General features: G+C 53.6%; 1 protein-coding gene and 1 long non-coding RNA gene across 8 annotated transcripts in view; one reads left to right on the top strand and one right to left on the bottom strand.

Annotated features, from left to right (window-relative positions):
* The window catches only part of jade2 (jade family PHD finger 2), a 48,807-nt gene that overhangs the window by 21,776 nt on the left and 9,531 nt on the right, over positions 1 to 17,500 (top strand). For all 7 annotated transcript variants that reach the window (XR_014734543.1, XM_084683631.1, XM_084683632.1 and 4 more), the window contains 5 exons: positions 8,418 to 8,596; positions 10,218 to 10,429; positions 12,097 to 12,264; positions 13,027 to 13,143; positions 13,428 to 13,994. Coding sequence is in view for 6 of the 7 variants with exons in the window: in XM_084683631.1 (XP_084539757.1) it covers positions 8,418 to 8,596; positions 10,218 to 10,429; positions 12,097 to 12,264; positions 13,027 to 13,143; positions 13,428 to 13,994 (1,243 nt within the window). In the remaining variant the exon portion in view is untranslated. The remainder of the gene's footprint in view (positions 1 to 8,417; positions 8,597 to 10,217; positions 10,430 to 12,096; positions 12,265 to 13,026; positions 13,144 to 13,427; positions 13,995 to 17,500) is intronic.
* LOC146246280 (uncharacterized) lies at positions 14,653 to 16,736 on the bottom strand. The gene is made up of 2 exons (XR_014734544.1): positions 16,657 to 16,736; positions 14,653 to 15,632 (listed from the first exon to the last, which is right to left on the bottom strand). It is a non-coding gene; the product is annotated as an uncharacterized LOC146246280 (long non-coding RNA).

The raw sequence follows: 17,500 nt of genomic DNA on the forward strand, positions 1-17,500 counted from the left end.
CTCTCTCTCTCTGTCTCTCTCTCTCTCTGACTCATCCTCTTTTCTTGTTTCCAGAACTGAAGCTATTTCCTGCTCACAGGGACGGCCCCCTGCCCCAGCTTCTCATCTCCATTAAGTCACAAGTGTGTGTGTGTGAGTGAGTGCACGACTCACCACTCACCTCATGGGTAGTGATTATACACCATCACAACTGACGTCTTAGCCCCCCATTGCTCTCTCTCTCTCTCTCTCTCTCTTTCTCGCTCGCTCGCTCGCTCGCTCCTCCTCCTCTCCTCCCCTCCCTCCGTCTCTGTGACTGCACTTCCTCAGACAAACAGCTGCTGGGGGAGCCATGGACTTTAATGACCCCACCAGGGTCGCCCGCTTCACCCCGGCCGCTCACTTAGCCCTGTGCTCTCAGCAGAGTAAACACTGTTTAGCTGCTCTGCCCTGCGCCTCCCAGCAGCACTAAAGACCAACACCTCTGGCCTGGCCTGGTTTGGCCTGGCCTGGTTTGGCCTAGCCAGGTCTGGTCTGGCTCATTCTTTACTGTGGCTGTTTTAGCTGCATATACCGGTGTTTAGTTTTGGGTGACCTCTTTCTGAGACCACTACTGAATTACGAGAGAGAGAGAAAGAGAGAGAGAGCAAACAATGGAGGGATGGAGAGAAAGAGATGGACAGCGGGAGGGAGAGAGAGCGAGAGATAGATGGAGGAAGAGAAGCGAGGGATGACAAAGGAGACACAAGGGAGAGAGTACACAAACATTCTCCTCAGACAAATGAGGCGAGGGAGAGGAGCTGCACGTCTAGGCCAGCTGACACACACAAACACACACCTCTTCTCCCTTCTCCTATATTTCTCTCTCTCCTCTTTCTCTCTCCTCTATTTCTCTCTCTCTCTCCTCTTTCTCTCTCCTCTATTTCTCTCTCTCCCTCATCATTCACCCCTCTCCCCTCCTCTTCACCTCACCTGTAACGATGAAGAAGGAGAAGGAGTTAGCCCACAGTCTGGGAATGTTTTCTCTCCTCCTGTTGTTCATTTGTGTGTGTGTGTGTGTGTGTGTGTGAGAGACAGAGAGTTTCCTGCAGAGTTACAACTACTCCTGTGTTTTCCCTGGAACACTTCTGCACACTAAGACTTTTACTAATCTCTTCAGGTTTTCGTAGCTGTAGAATCCCCACGAACAAGCCATCACAACCCCCTCTCTGTGTGTGTGTGTGTGTGTGTGTGTGTGTGTGTGTGTGTGTGTGTGTGTGTGTGTGTGTGTGTGTGTGTGTGTGTGGTTAGCTACTTGCTGGTGGGCTGGCGGGAAGTCAGTCAGACAGAGGTGGAATGCAGGAAGAGAGAGAGGGGGGGGGAGACCCCTCCAGCCCCCAACCCCCCCACACCACACCACACTCCCACCAACACCAGCTCCACTTCCAGACTCACCATCCAGTCACGACCTGAGCCGGCAGCCTCTGCCCCCAGGACCAGTCCACTTGCTTGTCTTTGTGTGTGTGTGTGTGTGTGTGTCTTTGTGTGTGTGTGAGAACATACAACACTCTGGAGAAATGAGTCATCTGTATGCCACAGCATGCTTGCGTTTAGAACCATCATGACATCATCCCTGACAAGTGGAGGACAACAGTATCCTTCAGCATCTCTCTCTCATTCCTCTCTCTCTCATTCCTCTCTCTCTCTCATTCCTCTGTCTCTCATTCCTCTCTCTCTCTCATTCCTCTGTCTCTCATTCCTCTGTCTCTCATTCCTCTCTCTCTCATTCCTCTCTCTCTCATTCCTCTCTCTCATTCCTCTCTCTCATTCTTCTCTTTCTTCTGTCTCTCTTTCTCTCATCTTTCTCTCCGTCCTCTACCTGCTATTCACCTCGTCCCATTCTCCCTTTTTTTCGTTCTTTCTCCTTGATTTGGCCATCCGTCTCCCTCTCTCCATTTCTGTCTCTCTCTCTCTCTCTCTCTCTCTCTCTCTCTCTCTCTCGCGCTCTGTCTCTGTCGCTCTCTTTTCCTCTGGTCTCTCTTATCTTTCAAGAGAGCTTTTTAAACAACTCCCACACACTTACTGTGATCTCTTATACAAGCAGCTAAACACGCGCGCGCGCACGCACACTCGCACGCACGCTTACACTGATCTCTTATACAAACAGCTACACACACACATGCTCGGTGTGAACTCTTATACAAGCAGAACACACTCACACACACTCACTGAGGCTTCGTATGCAAGCAGTCATATACACAGGGACACACCAACACTCCAATTTAGCTGTCACTTTACGCATGAGGGTTCACACTGTGTGTGTATCTAACACACACATACAATATACAACATACACAGTATACACATCACATAAACACATAAAAGGTACTGTACAGAACACAGGGCAGGTGACAACCCCTGCCACACTTTCATATGCATCCTCTGTCATCTACGAGTACACACACACAGTCACACACAGTCACACACACTCCCACACACACATAAACCAAGCATCTTTTCCTACATTGTTACTGACTGCGAGGAGACATACAGACGAGAAGCACAGATGCTGTCGAGAGAACCACAGAGGCGCTGTGCTCTCTCTCCCCTCTCTCTTCCCCCCATATTTCTGTCCTGCATCTCCATCCTTACATTTCTCATCCCCATCTCTCTCACTCTCTCTCTTTTGTTTTGTAAGATGATGCCTTCCCTCCCTCTCTTGCCTGCCTGCCCTCCCTCTCCTCCTCTTTCGACATCCCTCTCTCTGCTTCTCTCCCTCCCTCTCTCCCCGACTTCTCTCCCTCTCTCCTTCTGTTGAATGTATTCGTACTGCAGTGATTTAGCAACAGAAAAGGGGGTTGGAGGGGTTATGTGGTTTTGGTGTTGAAGAGAAGGAGGGGGGAGAGGGAAGGTAAGAAGAGGGGGGGGAGAGAGAGAGAGAGAGAGAGAGAGAGAGAGAGAGAGGGAGGTAGAGGAACCGGAGGGAGGGAGAAGAGAGGCAGGGAGTAGAGCGGTGGAGAGGAAGGTAGAGGAGGGAGGGAGGGAGGGAGGGAGGGAGGGAGGGAGGGAGGGAGGGACCTGAAGGTCTTGGCGCCATGCCATCGTTCTCCAACTCCATGCAGCAGCCCCTCTCCACCTTCTCCCCTCTCTTCCTCTCCTTCTCTCTACCTCTTCTCCCTCTCTCTCTCTCTCTCCCCACTCTCTGTACTCCACCCCCCCCCCCCCCCTTCTCTCCCTGGCAACTGACTCAGTGGAAAATGTGAATGAAAACAACCTTTCTCCCCCTTCCTCCCCAGCCCTCAAACCCCCCAAGCTGGATTATTGTGTGTGTGTGTGTGAAGGAGAGGAACAGTGCTGAAGGAGGGGGGGTGGAGGTGCTGAAGGAGGGGGGGTGGAGGTGTGTGATTGAGTTTCTCTTTTTGTGTGTCGTCCAGTGAGCCGCCTGAGTTTGGGAAAGAACACGAGAAAACAAATAGACTGAAAAAAAGAGAGGGAGAGAGTGCAGCGAAGAGATAAAACCCTGGCTAGACTGCGTGTGTGTGTGCGTGCGTGTGTGTGCTTGAACGCGCGTGTGTGAGCGTGCAAGTTTATTGAAAAAACGTGTGTCGCTTGCCGATCATGTGCATGTGTGCAAATGTGGTGCGGGTGTGTGTGTCTGCATTTGTGATCGGTGCTCTCTGTGTGTGTGTGTGTGTGTGTGTGTGTGTGTGGCAGGGGACTGAGAAGGAAGACATGGTAATAAGGCTGAACCATATCCATGACAACACGCTTGGCATTGCTGGGCAGACCGCGTTGGCATCTGAAGGAATCACAAAATGGCCGCCCCGCAGAAAGTCTCCCGTTAACCCTGCGGCACGCCGGGCCGGTGGACGGGAGCGAGTCTTTCCGCCGGCGTAGCGAGCCGTTCCTGCCTCGTTTCTCCGCCAATTTAACTGCTGTCGCCTTTTTTTGTTTTCTCGAGCTGAGGAAATAAGCTCTGTCTTTCTCTCTCTCTCTCTCTCTCTCTCTCTCTCTCTCTCTCTCTCTCTCTCCCTGTCTCTCTCTCCCCTGTCTCTCTCTCCCCTGTCTCTGTCTCTCTCCCCTGTCTCTGTCTCTCTCCCCTGTCTCTGTCTCTCTCCCCTGTCTCTGTCTCTCTCCCCTGTCTCTGTCTCTCTCCCCTGTCTCTGTCTCTCTCCCCTGTCTCTGTCTCTCTCCCCTGTCTCTGTCTCTCTCCCCTGTCTCTGTCTCTCTCCCCTGTCTCTGTCTCTCTCCCCTGTCTCTGTCTCTCTCCCCTGTCTCTGTCTCCCTCCCCTGTCTCTGTTTCTCTCCCGTCTCTCTATCTCCCATCTCTCTCTCCCTCCCCTGTCTCTCTCTCTCCCCTGTCTCTCTATCTCTCTCTCCCCTGTCTCTCTCTCTCCCCTGTCTCTCTCTCTCCCCTGTCTCTCTCCCTCCCTCTCTCCCTTCTCGTCTGCTAAGAATTTCTTATCTCGTTTTGTGTGGGTTTCGTCATGACTGAACCACAAACGCTCAGAGGGGGTTTTTGTGTCGAGTCCTCTCACATCGGCGCGTGGAGGGTGATTTTGAGACTTCCGTTCTCCTTGTGAGGATGAGTCAAATCACAGTTGAACTTCCGAAGTTCACAGCGTAGTTTCAGAGTATTCTGGTCAGTCACATCTAGTGGGCTGACTTCTATCTGTTTGCTAGTTTAGGCTTAGTGGTTTTATCAGCCTAAAGACTAGTTTGGGCTCTCTAGCGTCGGTTTTAGTAGTTTTGGGCTTGGTAGTGTTGTGTTTGGTGGTTTTGGGTTGCTGGGTTAATATGACTCAGCAGACAAACAGTGAAGTCTTTATCTTAGGGACTTTCTCTGAGGGTGAACTATTTTGATGTGGCACATAGATATCAGCGCTTAGCTACATCATCTGCCCTCTTCCTCTTTCCGATCACAACACATTCAGTCTGATACAATCTCTGTCTCTCTGTCTCTCTGTCTGTCTGCGTCTCTGTCTATCCCTTTCTGTCTGTCTCTCTCTCTCTCTCTCTCTCTCTCTCTCTCTCTCTCTCTCTCTCTCTCTCTCTCTCTCTCTCTCTCTCTCTCTCTCTCTCTCTCTCTCTCTCTCTCTCTCTCTCTCTCTCTCTCTCTCTCTCTCTCTCTCTCTCTCTCTCTCTCTCTCTCTCTCTCTCTCTCTCTCTCTCTCTCTCTCTCTCTCTCTCTCTCTCTCTCTCTCTCTCTCTCTCTCTCTCTCTCTCTCTCTCTCTCTCTCTCTCTCTCTCTCTCTCTCTCTCTCTCTCTCTCTCTCTCTCTCTCTCTCTCTCTCTCTCTCTCTCTCTCTGTGTGTGTGTTCATTAAAATGCCCCTCGCAGACACAGACCCAGACATGGTATAGGCAGACATAGTGTAGACACACACACATATCACACACATCCCTGTCCCCGACATGGGTGCCCGTTTCCCTGACCCTCCCCAACCCCCGGGGTGGGAAGCCTCACAGGGGTCTGACCTGCTTTCTCCACATGGCTGCACCCCCCTCTCTCCCCTCTCCCCCCCCAGGGGTGGGAATGGGGTCATCTGAGGATGGATGGGGGGGTGACTGGAGCTGGGACTGGGGGGGGGGAGAAGGGTGAGAGAGAAAAGGGGAAAGATGTCACAGACAAACTTGGGGGAAAGGGGAGGGGGAGAGAGAGGGACTGAGAAGAGGGCGACAGAAGGAGAGATCGACGGGACTGGAGTCTTAGCTCGGCTCACCAGAGGTTCATGGAGTCTGTTCTGACCAGAGACTGACTGACTTCAGGGATACTCTCTCTCTGTCTCCCTCTCTCTCTGTCTCTGTCTCTCTCTGTCTCTCTCTCTCTCTGTCTCTGTCTCTGTCTCTCTCTCTCTGTCTCTCTGTCTCTCTCTGTCTATGTCTCTCTCTCTGTCTATATCTCTCAGTCTCTGTCTCTCTCTCAGTCTCTCTCTGTCTCTGTCTCTCTCTGTCTCCCTCTCTCTGTCTATATCTCTCAGTCTCTCTCTCTCTCAGTCTCTCTCTCTCTGTCCCTCTCTCTCTCTCTCTCTCTCTCTCTCTCTCTCTGTCCCTCTCTCTCTCGGTATTGCCAGCCAGTTTGCCCACTCGCCCTCTCAGCCCCCCCAGCCACGAGCATGGCCAGCCTGTCTGGCACCTGGTAGGCACAGTGTAGGAGGTAGTACAGAGCCTGTCTGTCTGTCTGTCTGTCTGTCTGTCTGTCTGTCTGTCTGGCCTCAGTCTGTCTGTCTGTCTGGCCTCAGTCTGTCTGTCTGTCTGGCCTCAGCCTGTCTGTCTGTCTGGCTGTCTGTCTGTCTGTCTGGCTTCAGACTGTTTTCAGCCTTTGTTTTCACTGTCTTTGAGAACACCTGTCTCTCCTCTGGTTAATCTGCTCTTTCATAACTGGTCACACTGACCACATTAGACTCCTTTCTCGAACCAGAGGGAACTGACAACTGCTCCCTCCCTCCCTCTCTCTCATCTCTCTCTCTCTCTATGTTCTCTCTCTCTCTGTTCTCTCTTTCTATCTCATCTCTCTTTCTATCATCTGTCATCTCCCCCCCTCATATTTTTCACTCTCCTTTTTCCTCATTCCTTTTCTCTTCTCTCTCTCTCCTCATCTCATTCTGCTGAGTTAATGAGTCTGAACAGTCTGTTGCTGAGACAATAAGGCCCTGGATCCTTGAGCCCCCCCGTTTTTCATTGTAGGATCTGATTATTGGAGGTTGTGTGTGTGTGTGTGTGTGTGTGCACGCTTATACCGGTGTGTGTACAAACCTGTATATGTGTGTAAATGTGTGTGTGGCGATTCACTCATGACAAGATGGCTGGAGCCTCAACTAGAGAGGGGACAGTTTTGGGGGAAATCGTGCTTGCGGTGCCGCCTACTACCGGGGCAGTTTAACTACTCATACCAAACACGTCTTAGTTCAAATCACTTTCCATAATGCTCAAATATTTGGAGAAAGACACCCGTTTTCATGAAGGGGACTTAGTGTTTATGTTAATAAAGGACAAACACACAACTTTTGTGTCATAGTGGGCCTTGCTGATAGCAATATCAGCCTAATATCAGTCAGTGTCCCAGAGAAGGAGAACGCAGCTCCCTCCACCTCTCCCTCCCTGTCCAGCTGTCTGTCTGTAGAAGCTGGTCGTCATGTGCGGCAAGCAGAAAGAGGAGAGCAGGTTAGGTGTGTGGGGAGGAAGTGAGGTGTGTGAGAACAGGAAGCGTACGCAAGGGAGGAAGTGAGGTGTGTGAGAGAGAACAAGAGGTGTGAACAAGCTGCTCTGGAGAGGCTGCTGCTGTCTCACCCAGAGAAGAGTGAGAGGGGGAGAACAGGAGAGAGAGGGGGAGAACAGGAGAGAGAGGGGGAGAACAGGAGAGAGAGGGGGAGAACAGGAGAGGAGGGGGAGAACAGGAGAGAGGGGGAGAACAGGAGAGAGAGGGGGAGAATAGGAGAGAGAGGGGGAGAACAGGAGAGAGAGGGGGAGAACAGGAGAGAGAGGGGGAGAATAGGAGAGAGAGGGGGAGAATAGGAGAGAGAGGGGGAGAACAGGAGAGAGAGGGGGAGAATAGGAGAGAGAGGGGGAGAATAGGAGAGAGAGGGGGAGAACAGGAGAGAGAGGGGGAGAATAGGAGAGAGAGGGGGAGAATAGGAGAGAGAGGGGGAGAATAGGGAGAGAGGGGGAGAATAGGAGAGAGGGGGAGAACAGGAGAGAGAGGGGGAGAACAGGAGAGAGAGGGGGAGAACAGGAGAGAGAGGGGAGAATAGGAGAGAGGGAGAGAGGAGGAGAGAGGGGGAGAATAGGAGAGAGAGGGGAGAATAGGAGAGAGAGGGGGAGAATAGGAGAGAGAGGGGGAGAATAGGAGAGAGAGGGGGAGAACAGGAGAGAGAGGGGGAGAACAGGAGAGAGAGGGGGAGAACAGGAGAGAGAGGGGGAGAATAGGAGAGAGAGGGGGAGAATAGGAGAGAGAGGGGGAGAATAGGAGAGAGGGGAGAATAGGAGAGGGGGAGAATAGGAGAGAGAGGGGGAGAACAGGAGAGAGAGGGGGAGAATAGGAGAGAGAGGGGGAGAATAGGAGAAAATGAGAAGGGGTGAGTGTGTGTCTGCTATCATCGGTCTGTCATAACAACCTTAGAGCTGTGACGACTTAGAAAATAAATATTCTGTGTGTGTGTGTGTGTGTGTGTAGTTGTGCGTGCATGTGTTAGTGTGTGAGAATTGCTTAGGGTTCCCAGTGGGTCAAGTGTTCCCTGACCCCATTTCCCATGATACTCTGAGGGGCCCTGAGGCGTGTGTGTGTGTCTGTGCGTGTGCGTGTGTGTGTGTGTCACAGCAGGCTATACAGAGCTGACTGGAGTGTTCTAGGGCCTGGGGGTGAGGCTGTACTCTGCTCTAATATGCTCTGCTGTGCCCTGCTTGTATTATACTCTACTGTACTACTCATTTCTAATGTGTGTGTGTGTGTGTGTGTTCCAGACTCCTCCCGGAGGTAGGTGGTATTCCGTTCTACTGGACGGGGTCCCACCTGAGGCGTGGGTGCGAGGGGGGCCCGGGGGCGGACGTCCTCCCTCCCAGTGAGCCCCTGAGCAGGTACGACCTGGACGAGCTGGACGTTTCCTGGCTGGAGCTGGTCAACGCAGAGTTCAGGGACATGGGTGAGTCGAATCAAACGCACCCTCGCCATACTCCCATCGTGGTGGAGAGGTCTTTGGGCGAGTTTGATTTGGGTTAGCTACTGCAGTGGAGCCCGGGCGGGGGGGGGGGAGCAATGGGTCTTGTAAGCCTTTGAGAAGGTGTTGAGATAATTCAGGCTTACATTAATCAAATAGTTTATCCATGGTGAGAGGTTTCTGGGCCTTGGCCAAAATCACCATATTGTTTCTCTTCTCTCTCTCTCTGTCTCTCTCTCTCTCTTTTAGTTTCTTTTTCTCTGATATCTCTGTCACTCTGACATTCTCTTTTCTTATCTCTCTGTCTCTGCCTCTCTTGCATTATTTCCCCCCTCCTCTCACCCTATTCCCTCCTTCTCTCCCTCCCTCCCTCCCTCCCTCCCTCCCTCCCTCCCTCCCTCCCTCCCTCCCTCCCTCCCTCCCTCCCTCCCTCCCTCCCTCCCTCCCTCCCTCCCTCTCTCCCTCCCTCCCTGTCCTCTCCTCCTCTCCCTGCCTCCGTCCTCCTCTCCCTCCCTCCCTGTCCCTCTCCTTCTCTCCCTGCCTCCCTCCTCCTCTGCCTCCCTCCTCCTCTCCCTGTCCTCTCCTTCTCTCCCTGCCTCCCTCCTCCTCTCCCTCCCTCCCTGTCCTCTCCTCCTCTCCCTGCCTCCCTCCCTCCTCTCCCTGCCTCCCTCCTCCTCTCCCTCCCTCCCTGTCCTCTCCTCCTCTCCCTGCTTCCCTCCCTCCTCTCCCTGCCTCCCTCCTCCTCTCCCTCCCTCCCTGTCCTCTCCTTCTCTCCCTGCCTGGCCTTTGACAACCCTTGGCCCCGAGGACTCCTGGCCTGAGTCAGTTTGCTGGATCTGATCTCATGGTTGCAGATAAGGAATATAATTGCCTTTTTAAATCCCCTCCGGGCCATGGCTTATTTTCTCTGCCTCTTCAAGATCCTGAAATCTTTCCTCCCAAACACACACTGGCGTTCTCCAGCCCAACGCGTCGCTCCACACGGCACACGACGCAACACTAAACGAACACGGTTCGGATTTCCATGCAGGGTTAGGCCCTGCTGCATATCTGATTGGCTGATACAGCTTATTGTGTGTGTGTACTTTGTGTACTGTGTGTACTGTGTGTGTGTCCTTGGCTTGTTCTCAGCTCATATACAAATAGACAGTTAAGCACATGCATACACACACACACAGATATGCGCACACACACACACACACGGCTGGGACAGTTCAGACTGTTCTGGCCTCCATGACGCGTGTAAAGACAGACGATGATGAGTAACACTGTTCCCAGCCTGCCTGCCTGCCTGCCGTCAGACATACCATGTGACCCAGACACATACCATGTGACCCAGACACACACCATGTGACCCAGACACACACCATGTGACCCAGACACACACCATGTGACACGGCCCACTACTGTAGTGATCTCAACTGGACTAGACTGGACTCTATACTACAGTACAGTACTGTACACTACTGTAGTGATCTGGACTGGACAGTATCGTCCCCCCCCAGTAGACAGTACTCTGACAGTGTGTGTGTGTGTCCCCCCAGTAGACAGTACTCTGACAGTGTGTGTGTGTGTGTGTGTGTGTGTGTGTGTGTGTGTGTGTCAGCGCTGCCTGAGCTGGACGAGCTGACGATGGAGCGTGTGCTGGTGGAGCTGGAGCGTCTGTGCCAGGACAACATGCAGAGCGCCATCGAGAGGGAGGAGGGCCTGGGCATCGAGTACGACGAGGACGTGGTCTGTGACGTGTGCCACTCGCCCGAGGGGGAGGACGGCAACGAGATGGTGTTCTGCGACAAGTGCAACATCTGTGTGCACCAGGTGGGGCAGGGGGCAGGTCCAGGGGGTCAGGGGTCAGGTCCAGGGGGGGAAGGGGGCAGGTCCAGGGGGGGCGCAGGTCGGGGGGGGGCAGGTTGAGGGGGGTCAGGGGCCAGGTCCAGGGGGGAAGGGGGCAGGTCCAGGGGGGGCGCAGGTCGGGGGGGGGGCAGGTTGAGGGGGGTCAGGGGCCAGGCCCAGGGGGACAGGTCCAGGGGGACACGTCCAGGGGGACAGGTCCAGGGGGGCAGGTCCAGGGGGGCAGGTCCAGGGGGACACGTCCAGGGGGACAGGTCCAGGGGGGCAGGTCCAGGGGGACAGGTCCAGGGGGACACGTCCAGGGGGACAGGTCCAGGGGGGCAGGTCCAGGGGGACACGTCCAGGGGGACAGGTCCAGGGGGGCAGGTCCAGGGGGACAGGTCCAGGGGGACAGGTCCAGGGGGGCAGGTCCAGGGGGGCAGGTCCAGGGGGACAGGTCCAGGGGGGCAGGTCCAGGGGGGCAGGTCCAGGGGGGCAGGTCCAGGGGGGCAGGTCCAGGGGGACAGGCCCAGGGGGACAGGTCCAGGGGGGCAGGTCCAGGGGGGCAGGCCCAGGGGGGCAGGCCCAGGGGGGCAGGTCCAGGGGGGCAGGTCAAAATCAATGTTATTTTTACACTTTTTAGATTTTTTTGTTCACAAGTAGAACAGCAGGAGGGGTCAGGAGTTAGAGGTCGCGGTCGGAAATGATTATATTTTCATTTTTCTGTTGCGTCTTTTCCATTTAAATGATAGTTAATCCTGTTCCCTTGTGTACACCCGCGTGTGTATTCTCCAGACTACAGCCGTGTTTGATGAAGAGATGAAGCACACATCAGTCAGACTTCATTGTTATTTCAGCAGATTCAGATCCATCAGGAGAAGTAGGAGAGACAGAATTAGACGCCTAGCCGTTTCCTGGATCTGTTGTTAAGAGACGAACACTTGATCAATCCCCAGGCAGGGAAACCTAGTCAGTGTGGTGTTTGATGGGGAGGGAAACTGTGTTCATTGGCGTGACAATCCCCTGGTATTTAGACCGCGCTCAGTCAAGACTGGTATTGTTGTGAAACGTGAAAATAGCTCCTTATTCTTCGTATTACCATCTTTCTCTCATCCCCCCCCTCTCACCTTTTCCTATCCCTCTCCCATCTTCTCTCCCATCTTCCCTCCCTTTTCCCTCCCTCTGCCATCCTCCTTCCCTTTTCCCTCCTCCCTCCCTTTCCCTCCCTCTGCCATCCTCCCTCCCTTTTCCCTCCCTCTGCCATCCTCCCTCCCTCTCCCATCTTCTCTCCCATCTTCCCTCCCTTTTCCCTCCCTCTGCCATCCTCCCTCCCTCTCCCATCTTCTCTCCCATCTTCCCTCCCTTTTCCCTCCCTCTGCCATCCTCCCTCCCTCTCCCATCTTCTCTCCCATCTTCCCTCCCTTTTCCCTCCCTCTGCCATCCTCCCTCCCTCTCCCATCTTCTCTCCCATCTTCCCTCCCTTTTCCCTCCCTCTGCCATCCTCCCTCCCTCTCCCATCTTCTCTCCCATCTTCCCTCCCTTTTCCCTCCCTCTCCCATCTTCCCTCCCTTTTCCCTCCCTCTGCCATCCTCCCTCCCTCTCCCATCTTCTCTTTCATCTTCCCCCAATTCTCCCTCCCTCCCCCTCCCCCCCAGGCGTGTTATGGGATCCTGAAGGTGCCCCAGGGGAACTGGCTGTGTCGGACCTGTGCCCTGGGGGTGCAGCCTAAATGCCTGTTGTGCCCCAAGAGGGGGGGCGCCCTCAAGCCCACCCGCAGCGGAACCAAGTGGGTCCACGTCAGCTGTGCCTTATGGATCCCAGAGGTGAGACACACACACACACACATCTCAAGGGGAACGCTCATACATCCCCCTCTCTCAAACACACACACACACACACACAGTGGATGTGGCAGAGGATGGGTGAGGATTTCACAGGCGTGTGTGTGTGTAAGAAGGGCTCAGAGCACTCACCTCTGATTGGCTTATTCGTTGGCGAGCCTTGCTGAATGTTCCGGAAGATTCCGTTGAAGAGGCTACGCTTCTGAGAGTCGCTTAAAGAAAAGGGTTTTGGGTGACACACGCACACATTCTCTCTCTCACACACACACACACACACTCTCTCACAGACACAGACTTCTTCATCTCTGGATTCATATTGGTATATTTCCAGTTCCTACTCGAAATGTGAACTAATTGGGAGACGAAATGAACGATCAACACACACACACTCACTATGTTAAAGACTGAAGACTCTTGGAAGCCCTAATCACGGGGACAAAAGAGAAAGATGATGAGCGGAACACATCTCTCTCTCCCCCCCTCTCTCCCCCCCCCCCCCCCCTCTCTCCCTCTCTGTGTGAAAGACCGTGTCATTAGGGAGAGGAGAGGAAGAGGAGGTTGTAATTTCAGGCACAAGGGTTGGCGGTGGATGATGTCTTTTCAATCGAACTCTCTTCAGAAAGCAAGCAAGGGATGAATGGGTTTGAACGGAGAAGGGTGGAAAGACACTTGGTGGGGAGAAGTTTTTGGTTAACTGTGTGTGTGTGTGTGTGTGTGTGTGTGTGTGTGTGTGTGTGTGTGCAGGTCAGTATCGGCTGTCCAGAGAAGATGGAGCCCATCACCAAGGTGTCCCACATCCCTGCCAGTCGCTGGGCCCTGGCCTGCAGCCTGTGTAGAGAACACACCGGTACCTGCATACAGGTGAGACACACACACACATACTGGGTTAAACTGGGTTATCCCTAGCTCTGTGTGATTGGAGTGCACAGGCTATTGGAGAGACTCTCCTCCTTCACCCTCCTCTCTCTCTCTCTGTCTCTCTGTCTCTCTCTCTCTGTCTCTCTCTCTCTGTCTCTCTCTCTCTGTCTCTCTCTGTCTGTCTCTCTCTATCTCTCTCTCTCCTCCTTCACCCTCCTCTCTCTCTCTCTCTCTCTCTCTCTATCTCTCTCCCTCCTTCTCTCTGTCTCTGTCTCTCTCTCTCTCAGTGCTCCATGGCGTCCTGCATCGTGGCCTTCCACGTGACCTGTGCCTTCGATCACGGCCTGGAGATGAGGACCACCCTGGCGGAGAACGACGAGGTGCGCTTCAAGTCCTTCTGTCTGGAGCACAGCGCTAACGCTGGCGCTAACGTCAACCCCAGCGGCGCCGCTAACGGGAACCCCAACGGAAACGCAAACGCAGCCAAACCGGACGACCGTCACCCGACGCCGTCGGAGCGGCCGGCAGTGGCGGCGGCTTGCCCCGCGCCGTCGGCGGCGGAGCGCGAGCAGGCGGAGCGCGAGCAGGCGGGCCAGAGGAAGCAGAAGCTGCAGGAGCTGGAGGACGAGTTCTACCTGCTGGTGGACCCGGGCGAGGTAGCCGAGGGCCTGGGCCTGCCCGCCGCCCACGTGGACTTCCTGTATCAGTTCTGGAAGCTCCGCAGGAAGTCCAACTGCAACCGGCCGCTGGTGGTGCTGAAGAGGGACGAGGTGGACAACCTGGACCAGCAGGAGCAGGACGTGCTCTACAGGAGGCTGCAGCTGTTCACCCACCTGCGGCAGGACCTGGAGAGGGTGAGGGGGGGGTGAGGGGAGAGGGGGAGAGGGGAGGAGTTGTAACTAGGACCAGTGATGACCAAGTACCAGGATGGAGAGAGAGAGCAGAACAGTCCGACTATGTTTCCCCTGGCACACACTGTGTGTGTGTGTGTTCCAGAGGGATGGTCCATATTTGTTCAGGTGTCGTGTGTGTGTGCGTAGAGCCACGTTGATAGGCTAACAGGCAGCGCTGTCCCTTTCTCCCCCTAGACCACTACCTATCAATGTGTTGTTGTAGCGGGCCGCCAGAACGCTTCCCTCCCTCCACCTTCCCCTCCCCCTCTCCTCCCCCCCCTGCCTCCCTCCCTCCTTATCCCTCTTTCTCTCTCACCACTCTCCCTCTCCACTTCCTCTGGTTTCCTTGGTTTCCAAACCCCTGATCTGTCCCAGATGATGGAAGGAGGGAGAGTATTGATCAGGCAGTGTGAAATGCCAGCCAGTCACCGATCAGGGGCATTGATCCCTGATCGGCACCTTATTGACCCAGGCTGTGACACCTTCCTGTCAGTGAGGTGGTGAGAGATCAATAACGTGTGTGTGTGTGTGTGTGTGTGTGCAGGAAGCTGTGTGTGTGCGTGTGCACGTGTCCTCGAATGAACTGCCTCTAACAGGACATGTTAAAGGAGAGGCAGAATTGACAAGCTGTTCAATCATTTATTAGCAAACTGTTTCATCTCTCTCTCCTTTTCTCTCTCTCTCTCTCTCTCTCTCTCTCTCTCTCTCTCTCTCTCTCTCTTTCTCTCTCGCTTTCTCTCTTGCTTTCTCTCTTGCTTTCTCTCTCTCTCTCTCCATCTCTTCCTCTCCCTGCCCATCCGGGTCATGTGACAAGCATTTCTCTTGTGGAATATTCCGGGCAGGGACAGAATGATCTCTCCTCTCTTTGAAGTCGCAGCAGAACCAATCATGTCGCCCTTCTTATGGTACTTCGTCGCCACGGCTACAGAGACCCCTTGCCTTCTGGCTTACCCTCTTGATTCACCTAGAACTCTCTCTCACACATACACACACACACACACACACACACACTCTCCCTGAACTGAACACTTATGAAGAGAGAGACATGTCTAGCCAAGTCAGGGGCGAGGGAGAGAGAAGGAGAAGAGTTAGGTGAAGGCTGGCAGGCAGAGGTGAGGTGGAAAGGGAGGGGAAGAAAGGAAAAAGGAGGGGAGGTCAGGGTAAAGGAGAGGAGGAGAGGGGAGAGGAGATGAGGGTAAAGGAGTTGAGGAGAGGGGAGAGGAGGTGAGGGTAAAGGAGTTGAGGAGAAGGGAAAGGAGGTGAGGACTAAGAGGGGAGGTGAGGTGAGGGTAAAGGAGGTGAGGAGAAGGGAAAGGAGGTGAGGAGAGGGGAGAGGAGGTGAGGGTAAATGAGTTGAGGAGAAGGGAAAGGAGGTGAGGAGAGGGGAGAGGAGGTGAGGGTAAAGGAGGAGAAGGGAAAGGAGGTGAGGAGAGGGGAAGGGAGGTGAGGAGAGGAGAGCAGAGGACTTGAGGTACACCGTTTGGCTCCAAAAGTGTCAGCTAGTTTTTCTTGGCTCCTTGTTCTACTTTCACACAGAGCCCAACTGTTTGTTCCTCTCGTTCTCTCCAGCACTTAGAGGAAGCTGGAAAGCCTGTACTGCTGAGAGAGAGAGGGAGAGAGGGAGAGAGAAAATGAATGAATGAAATGTCATTTGAACCCCCCCCCTTTTTTTCTCCCCACTGTGATTCTACACATGTACTCTGATTGTTTTCGACGGCCCCCTCCCCTTCTCCACATACACACACACTTTCCCACTCTCACAAAGACTGTACACAAACAGTCACACTCACACATGCCGTGTACACACACACACACCGTTGCACACCGAGAGAGACAGAGAGGGGGTTCAGGGAGAGGACACGGCACGGAAAGAACGAGCTGTGCTCCTAGACGTCACTGGTGCTGACCACACACGCACACACACGTGTAAACACACACATTCAGACTTGCACTTAAATTCATAAATACACACATATATATATATATATACACACACACACAGCAAACAATGGTCACTCCAGAAGGCTGTTAGGGCCAGACAGACACTGGGGAGACGATGGCACTCTGATCCACAACACCTGCCTCTAACTCACCCTGCCTCTAACTCACCCTGCCTCTAACACACCCTGCCTCTAACTCACCCTGCCTCTAACACACCCTGCCTCTAACACAATCTGCCTCTAACACACGCTGCCTCTAACTCACCCTGCCTCTAACTCACCCTGCCTCTAACTCACCCTGCCTCTCACTCACCCTGCCTCTCACTCACCCTGCCTCTAACTCACCCTGCCTCTCACTCACCCTGCCTCTAACACACCCTGCCTCCTGCACTGCCTTGAACATTCTGCCTCTAGCCCCTCTGCCTCTTCACACTCAGCTCCTTCACAAACGACTCCCTGCTGCCTCCAGTCTCTCCTACTGCACTGTGCTGGGAGCAAGTCACACACACACACCATGACACACACACACACACACCATGACACACACACACACACACCATGACACACACACACACCATGACACACACACACACACACCATGACACACACACACACACACCATGACACACACACACACACATCATGACACACACACACACCATGACACACACACACCTGCTCACCTCTTATCTATATCTTTTTCTCGCTCGCCCTCCCTTCATCCCTCTCTCTCTTCACCACTGCCCCCTCAGATATCTCACAGTCTGATGAAATAACCATGAGGCTGACATTAATATTTATACATGTCCACACGCGCACACACACCATGACACACACACACACACGTTGTAGAGTCTGCCGTGTCGCATTCTGTCCCCCAGGACCAGATAGGAGGGTGGCCAGATAAATAATTTACACGGCAAAACCTTGAATTCAGAAAGACTGTGACGAGACAGTGAGATCTGGACCTTCAACACCAACTCTCACTGTTTACACACACACAGTATTTATACACACACACACACACAGTATTTACATACACACACATACACACACAGTGCATGCATACAACACGCACACACACTGCTTTAGTCCCTCGGAGTGTGAGTCTTGCATGCCAGTCCACTACAAGAGCCACCTGACACACACACACATTAACTCAGTTACACTTGGACGGGGGCTTGTTAATAAGTGATGTGAGTGATAAATGTGGCCCCTAGTTGGCCTAAAGTCTTTAATATTTTACCCTGAGGTTTCCTAGACAAAACAGCCGACCAGGTCGACTGTGAAATGCGGCCATTGAACATAACATGCTGCTCGGGTTTAATCGGAACCCAGTCCAGGCAAAAACATAGACTAGCTGTGTGTTCGTGTGTGTGTGTGTGTGTGACTAGACCAGCAGAGGGTAAAGAGATGGAGGGGAGGAGAGAGGAGAGGAGGAGGGAGGAGAGTAGTAGTAGTAATAGTATTAGCAGCTGTAGGAGATATTCAGTCTGATGTCACACACCCAGTCACTGGAACAAGCTC

Source organism: Hypomesus nipponensis, chromosome 20 (genome assembly GCF_054491055.1).
Source record: "Hypomesus nipponensis isolate SF chromosome 20, ASM5449105v1, whole genome shotgun sequence".
NCBI classification, from domain to species: Eukaryota; Metazoa; Chordata; class Actinopteri; order Osmeriformes; family Osmeridae; genus Hypomesus; species Hypomesus nipponensis.